A 16,492-nucleotide genomic window follows, 5' to 3' on the forward strand; every position below is an offset into this window, starting at 1 on the left:
GAGTCTCAGCTTCAGAGTAAAAGAACACCAGGAGTCTCAGCTTCATAGTAAAAGAACACCAGGAGTCTCAGCTTCATAGTAAAAGAACACCAGGAGTCTAAACTTGAAGGTTAACAAACACCAGGAGTCTCAGCTTCATAGTAAAAGAACACCAGGAGTCTCAGCTTCATAGTAAAAGAACACCAGGAGTCTCAGCTTCATAGTAAAAGAACACCAGGAGTCTCAGCTTCAGAGGAAAAGAACACCAGGAGTCTCAGCTTCATAGTAAAAGAACACCAGGAGTCTCAGCTTCATAGTAAAAGAACACCAGGAGTCTCAGCTTCAGAGTAAAAGAACACCAGGAGTCTAAACTTCAGAGTAATAGAACACCAGGAGTCTAAACTTCAGAGTAAAAGAACACCAGGAGTCTAAACTTGAAGGTTAACAAACACCAGGAGTCTCAGCTTCATAGTAAAAGAACACCAGGAGTCTCAGCTTCAGAGTAAAAGAACACCAGGAGTCTCAGCTTCATAGTAAAAGAACAACAGGAGTCTCAGCTTCAGAGTAAAAGAACACCAAGAGTCTAAACTTCAGAGTAAAAGAACACCAGGAGTCTAAACTTGAAGGTTAACAAACACCAGGAGTCTCAGCTTCAGAGGAAACGAACACCAGGAGTCTCAGCTTCATAGTAAAAGAACACCAGGAGTCTCAGCTTCGTAGTAAAAGAACACCAGGAGTCTCAGCTTCAGAGGAAAAGAACACCAGGAGTCTCAGCTTCAGAGGAAAAGAACACCAGGAGTCTCAGCTTCATAGTAAAAGAACACCAGGAGTCTCAGCTTCAGAGGAAAAGAACACCAGGAGTCTCAGCTTCAGAGGAAAAGAACACCAGGAGTCTCAGCTTCAGAGGAAAAGAACACCAGGAGTCTCAGCTTCATAGTAAAAGAACACCAGGAGTCTCAGCTTCAGAGGAAAAGAACACCAGGAGTCTCAGCTTCATAGTAAAAGAACACCAGGAGTCTCAGCTTCATAGTAAAAGAACACCAGGAGTCTCAGCTTCATAGTAAAAGAACACCAGGAGTCTCAGCTTCAGAGGAAAATAACTCAGCTTATTGAGACAGTAGTGTCATTACAGAATCTCACTGTTGGAGCATCAGGCATGTGTACTGTTCTCTACCTGTGCAAATGGTAATTAACTTTTGTTCTGTTCTAGTTTCATTCTGTATTCCAAACCAAGACGTCACTCTTCTTAAATTTGATAATTAGTTGACTCATGATTAAGGTAATTGTTCGGGGTGTTGGGTGTGACATTGAAGAGGACATAGCTTTTGTCAGGGAGGCAGAGAGAGGTGTGTTTGTGTTTCAGACAGAGAGGGAGGAGAGAAGAAGCTTTTTTATGCCAGAGCAGGGTCACTAAGATAGACTTCTAGTTATGGCTCTCCACGGAGTGATCTGTACAGCAACTCTGCTGACTCTCCTCACACAAGGTAAGAACCCCTCTCAATGCTCACACCTGAATCAATAATGTTTCAGATGCTCTGAGGCAAGAGAAACATTCAGGAGGAATTAGATTCAGGAGGAATTCAGGAGGAAACATTCAGGAGGAATTAGATTATAAAGGAGAGGAGCTTCATGTAACATGTGTTTCCTCTGTAACATGCAGAATTTTGATTTTATGCTAAAACAACACAATTTCACGATTAGTCTTTATCATAAAGATTTTAATCATAACTCTATTTTACTAATTATGTAAAATAAAAGTCACATCTTCACGTAGACGTGATGATAAATTCATTGTGAATCGTTGTCTCTAAGTTTTGTTTTCTGTTTTTCAGGATGTCACTCACAGCTCAATGGTAAGTCAGTTTTTCACTTTGTTCTCCTTTGTGAAATTTAAACCTTTAATATTAACAAATAGACAGTATCAGACATAAACAATAAACATCTAAAATAAAAACAGCTTCATGAATCAGGGATGTTTGATCAGTAACACCGCGATGCAGACCTCACGTGTGTTTGTGCTCTGTCTGTCTTCAGTGTGTGGTAAACCTCCGCTCAACACCAGGATTGTTGGAGGGCAGGCGGCCCTTGAGGGCAACTGGCCCTGGCAGGCCAGTCTGCAGAGCAACGGAGGCCACATCTGTGGAGGGTCTCTCGTTAACAGCGAGTGGGTGGTGTCTGCTGCTCACTGCTTTGACAGGTAACGGGAGAGAAGGAGAGAAGAGACCATTGGCGGGTCTTTCATGAGACCTCAGACTCTTTTTTTATAGTAATTAAATTATGTTTCAGCCGTGATGATTCTTAAGAGCCAAATCCTATGAACACTCTGTGCCCTGAACCCACAGAGGAAGCTACACTCAAGTGTTTTTAAGCCTTAATGATTGTGACCAGAGCTGACTCTGTAAATATCAGACAGCGGCAGACCTCATGTTTGGCTTGAAGTCTAAATTTGAAGGAAGAAGTTATAACAGGCTTCTCCTCTCGTCCATTCAGCATCGGCACCAGCACCAGCAACATGGCCGTGTCTCTGGGTCTTCAGAGTCTGGAGGGATCCAACCCCAACGCAGTGACTCGGACTGTATCGCAGATCATCATTCACCCCGACTACAACAATGGTACTAATGAAAACGACATCAGCCTGCTGAAGCTCTCATCGCCTGTGACTTTCAACAACTTCATCCTGCCCGTGTGCCTGGCAGAGCCCGGCAGCTCCTTCTTCAGCGGCACCAACTCTTGGGTCACCGGATGGGGCAGCATTGGAGTTGATGGTGGGTCAGAGACTGGACTACATTACAACACAGCTGTAGTGGCTCTGCTGTAGTCCTGTCATTTAGATGATGTCCTCTTCAATGGTACAGAGGAGTTGTGTTGTAGAGAGAGACACACCTGCTGTATGAAATAAACACTGTGTGATGTGTGACACAGTTTCTGTTTGTCCACAGAGCCCCTTCCTTCCCCGCAAGAACTGATGGAGGTGGAGGTGCCGATCGTGGGAAACATGGCGTGTAACTGTAATCATGGAGTGGGCACAATCACAGAAAACATGATCTGTGCCGGGTTAGAGGCCGGAGGGAAGGACTCCTGTCAGGTGATCATTTCTCACTCCAGTGTTAGCTTCAGATTTTAACTCCTGCAAATATCCGTCCTCCTAATCTCTTCTCTCTCTGAACAGGGCGACTCGGGGGGGCCACTGGTGAGCAAGCAAGGCGGCCGCTGGGTCCTGGCAGGGATCGTGAGTTTTGGTAATGGTTGTGCCTTGGCTAATTCACCTGGAGTCTACACCCGTGTATCCATGTATGAGTCATGGATCAACAGTCACATCACCAACGACCAGCCGGGCTACATAAGATTTAGGTCCACCGGGACTGACAGTGACCTCAACGTCATCTGTGTTACCAGGGAACCGCCACAAGCCACCCTGCCTACAACCACAATGCCTCAAACCACCGTGCCTACCACTACAAAGCCCCCAACCACCGTGCCTACAACCACCGTGCCAACAACCACCGTGCCAACAACCACCGTGCCAACAACCACTGTGCCTACAACCACCGTGCCAACAACCACCGTGCCAACAACCACCATGCCAACAACCACCGTGCCAACAACCACCGTGCCTACAACCACCGTGCCAACAACCACCGTGCCAACAACCACCGTGCCAACAACCACCGTGCCAACAACCACCGTGCCAACAACCACCGTGCCAACAACCACCATGCCAACAACCACCGTGCCAACAACCACCGTGCCTACAACCACCGTGCCAACAACCACCGTGCCAACAACCACCGTGCCAACAACCACCGTGCCAACAACCACCGTGCCAACAACCACCGTGCCTACAACCACCGTGCCAACAACCACCGTGCCAACAACCACCATGCCAACAACCACCGTGCCAAAAACCACCGTGCCAAAAACCACTGTGCCAACAACCACCATGCCAACAACCACCGTGCCAACAACCACCGTGCCAACAACCACCGTGCCAACAACCACCGTGCCAACAACCACCGTGCAAACAACCACCATGACCCCAACCACCATGACCCCAACCACTGTGCCTACAACCACCGTGCCTACAACCACCATGCCAACAACTACCATGACCCCAACCACCATGACCCCAACCACTGTGCCTACAACCACCGTGACCCCAACCACCATGCCAACAACCACCATGCCAACAACCACCGTGCCAACAACCACCGTGCCAACAACCACCGTGCAAACAACCACCATGACCCCAACCACCATGACCCCAACCACTGTGCCTACAACCACCGTGACAACAACCACCATGCCAACAACTACCATGACCCCAACCACCATGACCCCAACCACTGTGCCTACAACCACCGTGACCCCAACCACCATGCCAACAACCACCATGACCCCAACCACCGTGACCCCAACCACCATGCCAACAACCACAATGTCAACAAGTACCTTGCCACCAACCATAGTGCCTCCAATCATTGTGCCGCAAACCACCGTGACCCCAACCACCGTGCCAACAACCACCGTGACCCCAACAACCACAGCCAAACGTGAGTGCCAGACTTTGTATCTCTGATTCTCAGGTTCAAATTTGAAAACTGAAACCTCTCATGTGAGACGTCTTTGTGTAAACTTTGCATCGGCTTGTTGGGGCTGAATCATGTACTTTCTCTCTCTCTCTCTCCAGCTGTGGTCTGCGGCCAAGCCACGATGAACTCGCGTGTCGTTGGGGGAAGCTCGGTATCATCGGCTGGTTTGTGGCCATGGATGGCCAGCCTGCAGAAGAATGGCGGCCATGTGTGCGGCGGGACGCTGGTGTCTGTGGATTCAGTTTTGAGTAACGCCAACTGCTTTTCAAGGTGAGACACACTGGGTTATTTTGTTTTAATGTTTGAGGGTCTAAATGACAAAGCTTTGGAACTGGTCCAGAATATTGCCCCAACCAGCAGTCGAAAAGTAACTTATAGAGCGATCAGAACAAGGACGCGAAACGCTCTTGTTGTGGGGATTTGGGTCACTTTGATGTAGAAAGTCTGAAAGGGTAAATCTGTCCGGTCTGATCCGTGCTTTGAACCGATCAAACATCTGGTCCTAACTGAATCCATCTGACCTCCAGCAGCTCCCCCGTACCGTCTGAGTGGACCGTGGTTTTGGGTCGGCTGAAACAGAAAGGATCCAATCCTTTTGAGATGACACTAAACGTGAAAAATATCACTGTGAGTAACCTCACCGGGTCCAACGTGGCGGTGCTGCAACTGGAAACCAATCCCACCCTGTCCACCTACATCCAGCCCATCTGCCTGGACAACGGACAGACCTTCAGCGAGGGCTCCACCTGCTATGGCGCAGGCTGGAGCGCCGGACGAGGCGGGGGTGAGTCCTCGACGCACAGTAGCACCGGTTTACGTCTTTTGAATAAACATTTAAACACATCGGATTAAGTTTAATGAAGGTAGCTAACATCAGGATTTGGTCCGCCTCTGATAAGACTCTCTTGTTCTGGTTCCAGAGGAAGAAGTTCTGCAGGAGTTCCAGACCTCAGTTGTGAGTTGTGGAAACGCTTCTACAAGTGACAGAATTTGTACAGGGTCGTTCACGTTGGAGCAGGTGAGAGAGAAGCTTCAGCTCACAGAGGTCACTGTGCCCTCGCTCAGTATTCTAACTCATGATAAGGAGCTGTACTCACATTAAACTTGATGCTTCCTGTTCCCTCAGGGTGACTCTGGCGGTCCTCTGATGTGTAAGGTGGGTGGATCTTGGTTCCAGGCGGCCGTGTTGTCCTTTGAAAACAACTCCAGAGGTCGTGCACGAGCCGATCAGATGATGGTCCTGGAAAAACTGAGCACTTTTAAGAACTTCTTGGAGAACACGGTGGGAGCGTTTTTATCACCGGCCTCCAGCAGCAACAGCAGCAGCAACAGCTCCAGCGTTAACACCACAGCCTCTACCAGCATGACCACGGCCAGCAGCAGTGTGGACGTCCCTCACCCCTTCATCATGTTCTCCCATCTCCTCCTCTTCGCCCTGTGTCTCCAACTCTTCATATAGAAGCTCTTTACTAACAACCTTTGAAGAAACTGGAGGTTTATAACCTATAACGGCTAAACATGTGAGACCGTGATTTTTATTCTACTCACTCCAAATATCTGTGAACAGACGGGTTGTAAAAAGGGAAGCACCTTCCTTCAACAGATGAAGTCACATATTTTGAAGGTTTAATGAATCTACCTCATCGTATCAAAGAGCTGCTGTGATATAATGTGGATTTCTACATGAAGTGACTCAGCACTGATGTGACTCGAGCTGCACTTTACATGAATAGCTCTCAGGTTTTGAATACAAACGTCGACTCTTATTTTTTCCTACATTTGCATTGAATAACAGCTGTGATCTATCCCGCTAAATGAATGAAAATAAAACACTGCCTGTAAATGACGTGAAGATGCTTCCTGTTAGCTACATTGTTAAATAAATACTGAAAGTGAACTGTGTGTGTCGGCTGTTGTTCTGTGTCCGGCTAAACAATGAGTGGTAGAATCAGACAGATGAATCCGTTTCAAAAGGTAAACATGCATATTTTTATTCGGGTTAATTGTTCTTTAATTTCAGTGATGTTCTTTAATTTATGATGCAATTTTGGGGCCAGGTTAGTGAAGTTGCACCCCATGTATGGAGGCTGTGGTCCTTAGTTTCCTGCTCTATCCACGGTCCTATCCTCTCTGAATAAAGGTCCAAAAATACAACTTTAAATATTATAATGATACAAGTTTAAGATTTGTAAATCATCCTATGTCTGACAGAATCATCAAGCTGTTTGTTGTCAGATCTTAATTTTGAGGTTGGTTGATTGTTGACAGAAAGGTAGGGGACGACAGTTTCATAAGTTACTCCAGAAATGGTGCCTGTACATCTCAGAGGATGAGTATATGTCTCAGCTTCATAGTAAAAGAACACCAGGAGTCTCAGCTTCATAGTAAAATAACACCAGGAGTCTCAGCTTCATAGTAAAAGAACACCAGGAGTCTCAGCTTCATAGTAAAATAACACCAGGAGTCTCAGCTTCAGAGTAAAAGAACACCAGGAGTCTCAGCTTTAGAGTAAAGCAACACCAGGAGTCTCAGCTTCAGAGTAAAAGAACACCAGGAGTCTCAGCTTCAGAGTAAAAGAACCCCAGGAATCTCAGCTTCATAGTAAAAGAACACCAGGAGTCTCAGCTTCATAGTAAAAGAACACCAGGAGTCTCAGCTTCATAGTAAAAGAACACCAGGAGTCTCAGCTTCATAGTAAAAGAACACCAGGAGTCTCAGCTTCATAGTAAAAGAACACCAGGAGTCTCAGCTTCATAGTAAAAGAACACCAGGAGTCTCAGCTTCATAGTAAAAGAACACCAGGAGTCTCAGTTTCAGAGTAAAAGAACCCCAGGAATCTCAGCTTCATAGTAAAAGAACACCAGGAATCTCAGCTTCATAGTAAAGCAACACCAGGAGTCTCAGCTTCATAGTAAAAGAACAACAGGAGTCTCAGCTTCATAGTAAAAGAACACCAGGAGTCTCAGCTTCATAGTAAAAGAACACCAGGAGTCTCAGCTTCATAGTAAAAGAACACCAGGAGTCTCAGCTTCATAGTAAAAGAACACCAGGAGTCTCAGCTTCATAGTAAAAGAACAACAGGAGTCTCAGCTTCAGAGTAAAAGAACACCAGGAGTCTCAGCTTCATAGTAAAAGAACACCAGGAGTCTCAGCTTCATAGTAAAAGAACACCAGGAGTCTCAGCTTCAGAGTAAAAGAACACCAGGAGTCTCAGCTTCAGAGTAAAAGAACACCAGGAGTCTCAGCTTCAGAGTAAAAGAACACCAGGAGTCTCAGCTTCAGAGTAAAAGAACACCAGGAGTCTCAGCTTCAGAGTAAAAGAACACCAGGAGTCTCAGCTTTAGAGTAAAAGAACACCAGGAGTCTCAGCTTCATAGTAAAAGAACACCAGGAGTCTCAGCTTCAGAGTAAAAGAACACCAGGAGTCTCAGCTTCAGAGTAAAAGAACACCAGGAGTCTCAGCTTCATAGTAAAAGAACACCAGGAGTCTCAGCTTCATAGTAAAAGAACAACAGGAGTCTCAGCTTCAGAGTAAAAGAACACATCTTTTTGAGGCATTAGTGTCAGCAAAGAATGTCACTGTTGGAGCGTCAGGCTGATGTACCTCTGCAAATGGAAGTTAACTATTATTCTGTTCTAGTTTCATCCTGTATTCCAAATAAAGTGGTCTGTCTCCTTCTTAAATCTGGCCATTAGGTGACTCATGCTGAAGGTGATTGTCAGAGGTGTTGGGTGTGTCAATGAACAGTTGACAGCTTTGATAGTGAGGCAGAGAGAGGTATGTTGTGTTGCAGAATGAGGGAGGAGAGAAGAAGCATATTTATATCAGAACAAGGTCACTGACATCCACTTCTAGTTATGACTTCCCACGGAGTGATCTGTGCAGCAACTCTGCTGACTCTCCTCGCACAAGGTAAGAAAAGCAATGTGTGCTTTTTCTTTGTCTAATTAAAATTAATAACTCATTTTTTAAAAGTGTTTGGAGCTCTTAAAAGCTCTTAAGTGTTTGTGTCATCTGAGAGAATTGTGAGACGAATTATTCAATATTTCAGAGTAAATAATCGTCTGATGAATATGTAAAGCAGAGCACTTTCTTCTTCATATGCTGCAGAAATAAAGAGAGACCTCTTTGATTGTAACACTCATAAAGTTTATCATTTAAATAGATATATAAGACATGCCCCAGACTGAACTCAGGGCATCATTTATCCTGCTTTAGCCTCAAGGCTTAAAAATTGAGCAATTCACCTGCATATTCTCATCTGTGTCAGATGATTGGTATTCAGCTCATGAGGCCGCAGAGTGTTTTCCTGTCAATCAATCTGAGCAGGATTATTGGTCAGCATGCAGCCTCGTTCTGTCACCATAAATCACAGCGTCTTCTGGTTTTGTGGTAACCCGCAGATAAAACCTGACCTAGTTTTAATCTGAACTCAGTCACTAATAATGTATACGTTATGTGTTTTTGATTAACCTGCAGACTAAGAGGGAAAATAAAAGTTGCATCTTCACGTCGATGTTTGTGATCAAATCTGAATTTTGAATTGTTGTTTATAAGTTTTCTTTTCTTTTTGTCAGGCTGTCTCTCACAGCGCAATGGTGAGTCCTTTTTTCTCCTTGTTGTCTTTGTGAAATTTAAACATGTTGTGTGTTATAGAGATGTAATGTGTCAGAGTATCAGACCACTTACAAACATCTGGACTAATTCTGAAATAAAAACAGCTCAATGAATCAGGGATGTTTGATCTCCCGGGATCTTAATCCTACAGCTGCAGACCTCACGTGTGTTTGTGCTCTGTCTGTCTTCAGTGTGTGGTAAACCTCCGCTCAACACCAGGATTGTTGGAGGAGAGACAGCCCCTGTGGGCAACTGGCCCTGGCAGGCCAGTGTGCAGAGAGGCGGAGGCCACATCTGTGGAGGGTCTCTCATTAACAGCGAGTGGGTGGTGTCTGCTGCTCACTGCTTCAGCAGGTAACAGGAAGGAGAGAAGAGACCATTGGAGGGTCTTTCATGAGGCCTCAGACTCTTTTTTTAATCTATTCAAACTATGTTCCAGCCGTGATGATTCTTAAGAGCCAAATCCTATGAACACACTGTGCCCTGAACCCAGAGATGAAGCTCACAGCTCAAGTGTTTTTAAGCGTTATGGTGTTAGCGCTCGAACTAACCAGGACAGTGTTTACACCTCCTCTTTGTTACAGCCTTATTATTAAAGCATCACTGCACAATGTGTTCAATGTTAGAATGAAACTGCTTCTCCTTCACTTACTGCAGCTTTAATTCAACACATCGGTTTCCTGTACTGATTGTGACCAGAGCTGACTCTGTAAATATCAGACTGAGTCACAGCGGCAGACCTCATGTTTGGATTGAAGTCTACATTTGAAGGAAGAAGTTATAACAGGCTTCTCCTCTGGTCCCTTCAGCACCAGCAACATAGGCGTGTCTCTGGGTCTTCAGAGTCTGGAGGGATCCAACCCCAACGCAGTGACTCGGACTGTATCGCAGATCATCATTCACCCCGACTACAACACTACGACTCTTGAAAACGACATCAGCCTGCTGAAGCTCTCATCGCCTGTGAATTTCAATGACTTCATCCTGCCCGTGTGCCTGGCAGAGTCCGGCAGCTCCTTCTTCGATGGCACCAACTCTTGGGTCACCGGATGGGGCAACATCAGAGTTAATGGTGGGTCAGAGACTGGACTACATTACAACACAGCTGTAGTGGCTCTGCTGTAGTCCTGTTGTTTAGATGATGTCCTCTTCAATGGTACTGAGGAGTTGTGTTTTAGAGTGAGACACACCTGCTGTCTGAAATAAACACTGTGTGATGTGTGACACAGTTTCTGTTTGTCCACAGTGCCCCTTCCTCCCCCGAAAAACCTGATGGAGGTGGAGGTGCCGATCGTGGGAAACAAAAGGTGTAACTGTAAAGTAGGGGGCACAATCACAGAAAACATGATCTGTGCCGGGTTAGTGGCCGGAGGGAAGGACTCCTGTCAGGTGATCATTTCTCACTCGAGTGTTAGCTTCAGATTTTAACTCCTGCAAATATCCGTCCTCCTAATCTCTTCTCTCTCTGAACAGGGCGACTCGGGGGGACCACTGGTGAGCAAGCAAGGCAGCCGCTGGGTCCTGGCAGGGATCGTGAGTTTTGGAAATGGTTGTGCCATGGCTAATTCACCTGGAGTCTACACCCGTGTATCTAGTTATCAGTTATGGATCAACAGTCACATCACCAGCAACAGGCCGGGCTACATCAGATTTAGCTCCACCGGGACTGACAGTGACCTCAGCGTCACCTGTGAGGGTCTGCCTACAACCACAATGCCTCAAACCACCATGCCTACAACAACCAAGACCCCAACCATAGTAACTACAACTACCAAGACCCCAACCACCGTAACTACAACTACCAAGACCCCAACCACCGTGCCTACAACTACCAAGACCCCAACCACTGTGCCTACAACTACCAAGACCCCAACCACAATGCTCCCAACCACTGTGCCTACAACTGCCAAGACCCCAACCACCAAGACCCCAACCACCAAGACCCCAGCCACCGTGCCTACAACTACCAAGACTCCAACCACCAAGACCCTAACCACCATGCTGCCACCTACCGTGCCCCCAACCACCATGCAACCAACCACCATGCCTCCAACAACCACAGCCAAACGTGAGCGCCCGCCATGTCTAGACTCTGTATCTCTGATTCTCAGGCTTAAATTTGGAAACTGAAACCTCTCATGTGGGACGTCTTCAGGTAAACTTTGCATCAGCTTGTTGTGGCTGAATCAGGTTCATGCCTTCAGTGTGACTGCACGGCTTCAGCAGAGTTTTTGTGCCAACTTAGATGTTCATAAATTCAACATCTCAACTACAGTTAAAATAAAAATCAGGACTCTGAGGGATTTCATGAGGCGGCTTTACGAGGACTCATGGTTTTATGTTCTTGCGTACTTTCTCTCTCTCTCTCTCCAGCTGTGGTCTGCGGCCAAGCCACGATGAACTCACGTGTCGTGGGGGGAAGCTCGGTATCATCGGCTGGTTTGTGGCCATGGATGGCCAGCCTGCAGAGGAATGGCGGCCATGTGTGCGGCGGGACGCTGGTGTCTGTGGATTCAGTTTTGAGTAACGCCAACTGCTTTTCAAGGTGAGACACACTGGGTTATTTTTGTTTTAATGTTTGAGGGTCTAAATGACAAAGCTTTGGAACTGGTCCAGAATATTGCCCCAACCAGCAGTCGAAAAGTAACTTATAGAGCGATCAGAACAAGGACGCGAAACGCTCTTGTTGTGGGGATTCAGGTTGTTTTTATAAAGACTACATTTTGAGAAGGATCTGTGGACAGGGAGATCTTTTAGTTTAGATAACAGCCAGTGTTACAGCGCTACAGTCAGTTGAGTGGTACCAGTTTATCCTTCCCTGCACTTTGACTGGATGTAGAAAGTCTGAAAGGGTAAATCTGTCCGGTCTGATCCGTGCTTTGAACCGATCAAACATCTGGTCCTAACTGAATCCATCTGACCTCCAGCAGCTCCCCCGTACCGTCTGAGTGGACCGTGGTTTTGGGTCGGCTGAAACAGAAAGGATCCAATCCTTTTGAGATGACACTAAACGTGAAAAATATCACTGTGAGTAACCTCACCGGGTCCAACGTGGCAGTGCTGCAACTGGAAACCAATCCCACCCTGTCCACCTACATCCAGCCCATCTGCCTGGACAACGGACAGACCTTCAGCGAGGGCTCCACCTGCTATGGCGCAGGCTGGAGCGCCGGACGAGGCGGGGGTGAGTCCTTGACGCACAGTAGCACCGGTTTACGTCTTTTGAATAAACATTTAAACACATCGGATTAAGTTTAATGAAGGTAGCTAACATCAGGGTTTGGTCCGCCTCTGATAAGACTCTCTTGTTCTGGTTCCAGAGGAAGAAGTTCTGCAGGAGTTCCAGACCTCAGTTGTGAGTTGTGGAAACGCTTCTACAAGTGACAGAATTTGTACAGGGTCGTTCACGTTGGAGCAGGTGAGAGAGAAGCTTCAGCTCACAGAGGTCACTGTGCCCTCGCTCAGTATTCTAACTCATGATAAGGAGCTGTACTCACATTAAACTTGATGCTTCCTGTTCCCTCAGGGTGACTCTGGCGGTCCTCTGATGTGTAAGGTGGGTGGATCTTGGTTCCAGGCGGCCGTGTTGTCCTTTGAAAACAACTCCAGAGGTCGTGCACGAGCCGATCAGATGATGGTCCTGGAAAAACTGAGCACTTTTAAGAACTTCTTGGAGAACACGGTGGGAGCGTTTTTATCACCGGCCTCCAGCAGCAACAGCAGCAGCAACAGCTCCAGCGTTAACACCACAGCCTCTACCAGCATGACCACGGCCAGCAGCAGTGTGGACATCCCTCACTCCTTCATCATGTTCTCCCATCTCCTCCTCTTCGCCCTGTGTCTCCAACTCTTCATATAGAAGCTCTTTACTAACAACCTTTGAAGAAACTGGAGGTTTATAACCTATAACGGCTAAACATGTGAGACCGTGATTTTTATTCTACTCACTCCAAATATCTGTGAACAGACGGGTTGTAAAAAGGGAAGCACCTTCCTTCAACAGATGAAGTCACATATTTTGAAGGTTTAATGAATCTACCTCATCGTATCAAAGAGCTGCTGTGATATAATGTTGATTTCTACATGAAGTGACTCAGCACTGATGTGAACACACTGGATTTGCTTTGCAAATCCTCCAGGTGTACTTTACATGAATAGCTCTCAGGTTTTGAATACAAACGTCGACTCTTATTTTTTCCTACATTTGCATTGAATAACAGCTGTGATCTATCCCGCTAAATGAATGAAAATAAAACACTGCCTGTAAATGGCTTGATGATGCTTCCTGTTAGCTACATTGTTAAATAAATACTGAAAATGAACTGTGTGTGTCGGCTGTTGTTCTGTGTCCTGCTAAACGAAGCAGCTGCCAGAGAGAGAGAGAGAGAGAGAGAGAGACACAGAGAGAGAGAGAGAGAGAGAGAGAGAGAAAGAGAGAGAGAGAGAGAGAGAGAGAGAGAGAGAGAGAGAGAGAGAGAGAGAGAAAGAGAGAGAGAGAGAGAGAGAGAAAGAGAGAGAGAGACACAGAGAGAGAGACAGAGAGAGAGAGACACAGAGAGAGAGAGAGAGAGAGAGAGAGAGACAGAGAGAGAGAGAGAGAGAGAGAGAGAGAGAGAGAGAGAGAGAGACACAGAGAGAGAGAGAGACAGAGAGAGAGAGAGACACAGAGAGAGAGAGAGAGACACAGAGAGAGAGAGAGAGAGAGAGAGAGAGAGAGAGAGAGAGAGAGAGAGAGATTTGGGAGTGACATGCATGGAGAGAGGTTAGAATCGAGCCATGCGGACAGCAGGAGGACTAAAGCCTCTGTACATGGGGCGCACCCTTTTACTACTTGGCCAAAGCGGCCCCTAATCTTAAAGAATATCTGAACTCTTCCTGACATTTAAAACGATCTTTCAAAAAATCGATTGATTCATTTTTTTACAACACAGAGTTTAATCAAACTTCATAAAAACACAACGTATAAAACAACAGGTCAGTGTCACAGCAGTTAAAACTATGAATGTTTAAACAAACGTCTGAAATACTCACTGAGGCACAGAATGTGGACAAACCAGCTGCTGAAGAATACAGAACAAGTGCTCCTTCCTCCCCCTGCTGGTTTGATGGAAATCATTCCTTTAATAAACAAGAGGAAGGCACTTCAACCCCAGAGAGATCAGCAAACCAGTCGTCAGTTCGATCACAGAGTTTAAAGGCTCGAACAGGTCGTCACTGTTTGGCAAAGGTTAAACATGAGAAAAGTAGAAATAGCTGGTTTTCCGAACGAGGCAGCGCTTCTATATCTGTAGTTTTGAATTTTCAACTTGAAAAAGTTGTCTGTGGGAAAGTTTGGGTTGTCAACATCCTGTGAGGATCTACAAATCAGCTTCAGTCAGAGAGTTTGATGAATGGATCTGATTCATCTTAGTCTCACTGAAACAATCACTGTCAATAACATGTGCACATACACATCATCCTGTTTCCTCTTGTGTGGTTAGTTATGAGCCCAGACCTCTCTTCATGAGGGACAAAAGTATCAACTGCTGTTTTTTAATATTCATTTTTAAATTATTGCATCACTGTCGCTCTGGTTTGTGAACTACTGTTATATTTTTGGCCTTTTTGCCTTTATTGTATAGGACAGCTGAAGAGAGACAGGAAATGTAGGGAGTAGAGAGAGGGGGAAGACATGCAGGAAATGATCGACCAGCCGGGAATTGAGCCGTCGACCCCTGCGACGAGGACTGTAGCCTCTGTATGTTGGGCACTTAGACTGCTAGGCCACCAGCGCCCCAGGTTTGTGAACTACTTCAAACGCTGCAGCAGGTAGACTTTGAAGTTTGGTCTTCACGGTGTTGAAAGTTTCTCTTGTTCCTTTTGTTCTGAAACAATCACTATCTGATGAGACTGACAGCGGCTGCTGTGTGATTCCATCTGAATGACAGATGTAGTTTCCTGAGTACAAACCTGTCCATTTTTAGACCTGTCATCATCTCCATCCATCCTGTCCGTGGGTGAATTAAGGTAAAAGGCCGTCAATCAGCCGGCCCGCGTCACTTCAGCAATAACTTCTGATGCTGTGTCGATTCAAACAGGAAGTCCGCTCATGTCTTTAGGTTTTAAAACGATGACTTCATTTCTCTTTGGAATTATCTTCCAGTCTCACTGTGCACCTTAAACCTGATGTTGTCTCCACTTATTTCTCTGTATGATAAAAAAAACATTGATGAGTAAGTCTGCAATAATCTGACATATCCAGTTTACTGACATATCTAACACGCTCATTAAGATTGTTTACATGCAGTTAGTTCAGATTTTAATCACAATGCTGGCAACAAAACACACACCTGTCAGATATTAGCTGGAAATGATGCACCCAAAAATACTTCCTGCAGTTTAATTGCTGTTATATAGAGGACTCATCTCCTTCATTTAGATGAGTCAAGTGGCAAAGTCTTACAAATAAGAATCTGACAGATTGATCCTTTTTAAAAGGTAAACATGCAGATTTTTATTTGGCTTAGTTGGGCTTAAATTTCAGTGATGTTCTTTAAATTATGGTACAATTTTGGGGCACTGGTTAGTGAATGATAATAATAATTCATAGGATTTATATAGTGCTTTTCTTAATAGTCAAAGTCTCTTTACATAAGATACAAATACAAATAAAACAGAACAAGGACAGAGGTGGGGAGGGGGTAGAGGTCACGTGTTGTATGCTTCCCCTGGGGGGTCACGAGACACAAATGGGGGGTCATGAAATGTCTTCCAGAATGTTTTTTTTTTTTTTAAGTTATCTAAAAATAGTACATTTTACCAATTCCAGTAAAAGATATCATCAAAAATGGTAGCTTAACTTGAAATAAAACCTTGAAAATATAAAATGTAATGAGTTTTCTGCCTTTCTTTGTTGTCAGTTTAGGGTTAGTGAACAGTTAATTATCAAAGCATCAGTAGCAGCAGGTTCATTCATAACAGCACAGGAAACACAGACACATGTAGGTAGGCTCAAATCCTCCAGACCAGCTAAATGAAGCCACATTAAATCACTCTGAGCGACAGCGGGGGTCGCAAGTCTTTGGCATCCATATTTTGAGGGACTCGGGCTGAAAAGTTTCAGAACCCCTGCTCAAGCAGGCGGTCCTTAGTTTCCTGCTCTACCCACGGTCCTATCCTCTCTGAATAAAGCTCCTGAAATATAACTTTGAATATTATAAGGATTCAAGTTTAAGATTTGTAAATCATCATATGTCTGAAAGAAACATCACACTGTTTGTTGTCAGATCTTTAGTTGGTGGTTGGTGTAATGTTGCCTTAAAGGGAG

At 45.5% G+C, this 16,492-nt stretch overlaps 2 protein-coding genes across 2 annotated transcripts; both read left to right on the forward strand.

Moving 5' to 3' along the window:
- The first annotated feature begins 1,202 nt into the window (after positions 1–1,202).
- LOC117832403 (mucin-2-like) lies at positions 1,203–6,465 on the forward strand. Its single transcript, XM_034711502.1, has 10 exons — positions 1,203–1,463; positions 1,812–1,832; positions 2,014–2,176; positions 2,470–2,744; positions 2,919–3,064; positions 3,149–4,529; positions 4,667–4,838; positions 5,096–5,352; positions 5,489–5,586; positions 5,695–6,465. The coding sequence occupies exons 1-10, from the start codon at positions 1,409–1,411 to the stop codon at positions 6,025–6,027; spliced, it is 2,901 nt and encodes a 966-aa protein (XP_034567393.1). The 5' UTR covers positions 1,203–1,408; the 3' UTR covers positions 6,028–6,465.
- A 1,864-nt stretch (positions 6,466–8,329) lies between these two features.
- On the forward strand, positions 8,330–13,354 carry zgc:100868 (uncharacterized protein LOC554458 homolog). The gene is made up of 11 exons (XM_034710567.1): positions 8,330–8,481; positions 9,147–9,167; positions 9,378–9,540; positions 9,996–10,258; positions 10,433–10,575; positions 10,660–10,892; positions 11,187–11,254; positions 11,560–11,731; positions 12,117–12,370; positions 12,507–12,604; positions 12,713–13,354. Exons 1-11 carry the CDS (start codon positions 8,427–8,429, stop codon positions 13,043–13,045), a joined length of 1,803 nt encoding a protein of 600 aa, XP_034566458.1. The 5' UTR covers positions 8,330–8,426; the 3' UTR covers positions 13,046–13,354.
- Positions 13,355–16,492: the final 3,138 nt, after the last annotated feature.

The sequence above is a fragment of the Notolabrus celidotus genome, chromosome 20 (genome assembly GCF_009762535.1).
Source record: "Notolabrus celidotus isolate fNotCel1 chromosome 20, fNotCel1.pri, whole genome shotgun sequence".
NCBI classification, from domain to species: domain Eukaryota; kingdom Metazoa; phylum Chordata; class Actinopteri; order Labriformes; family Labridae; genus Notolabrus; species Notolabrus celidotus.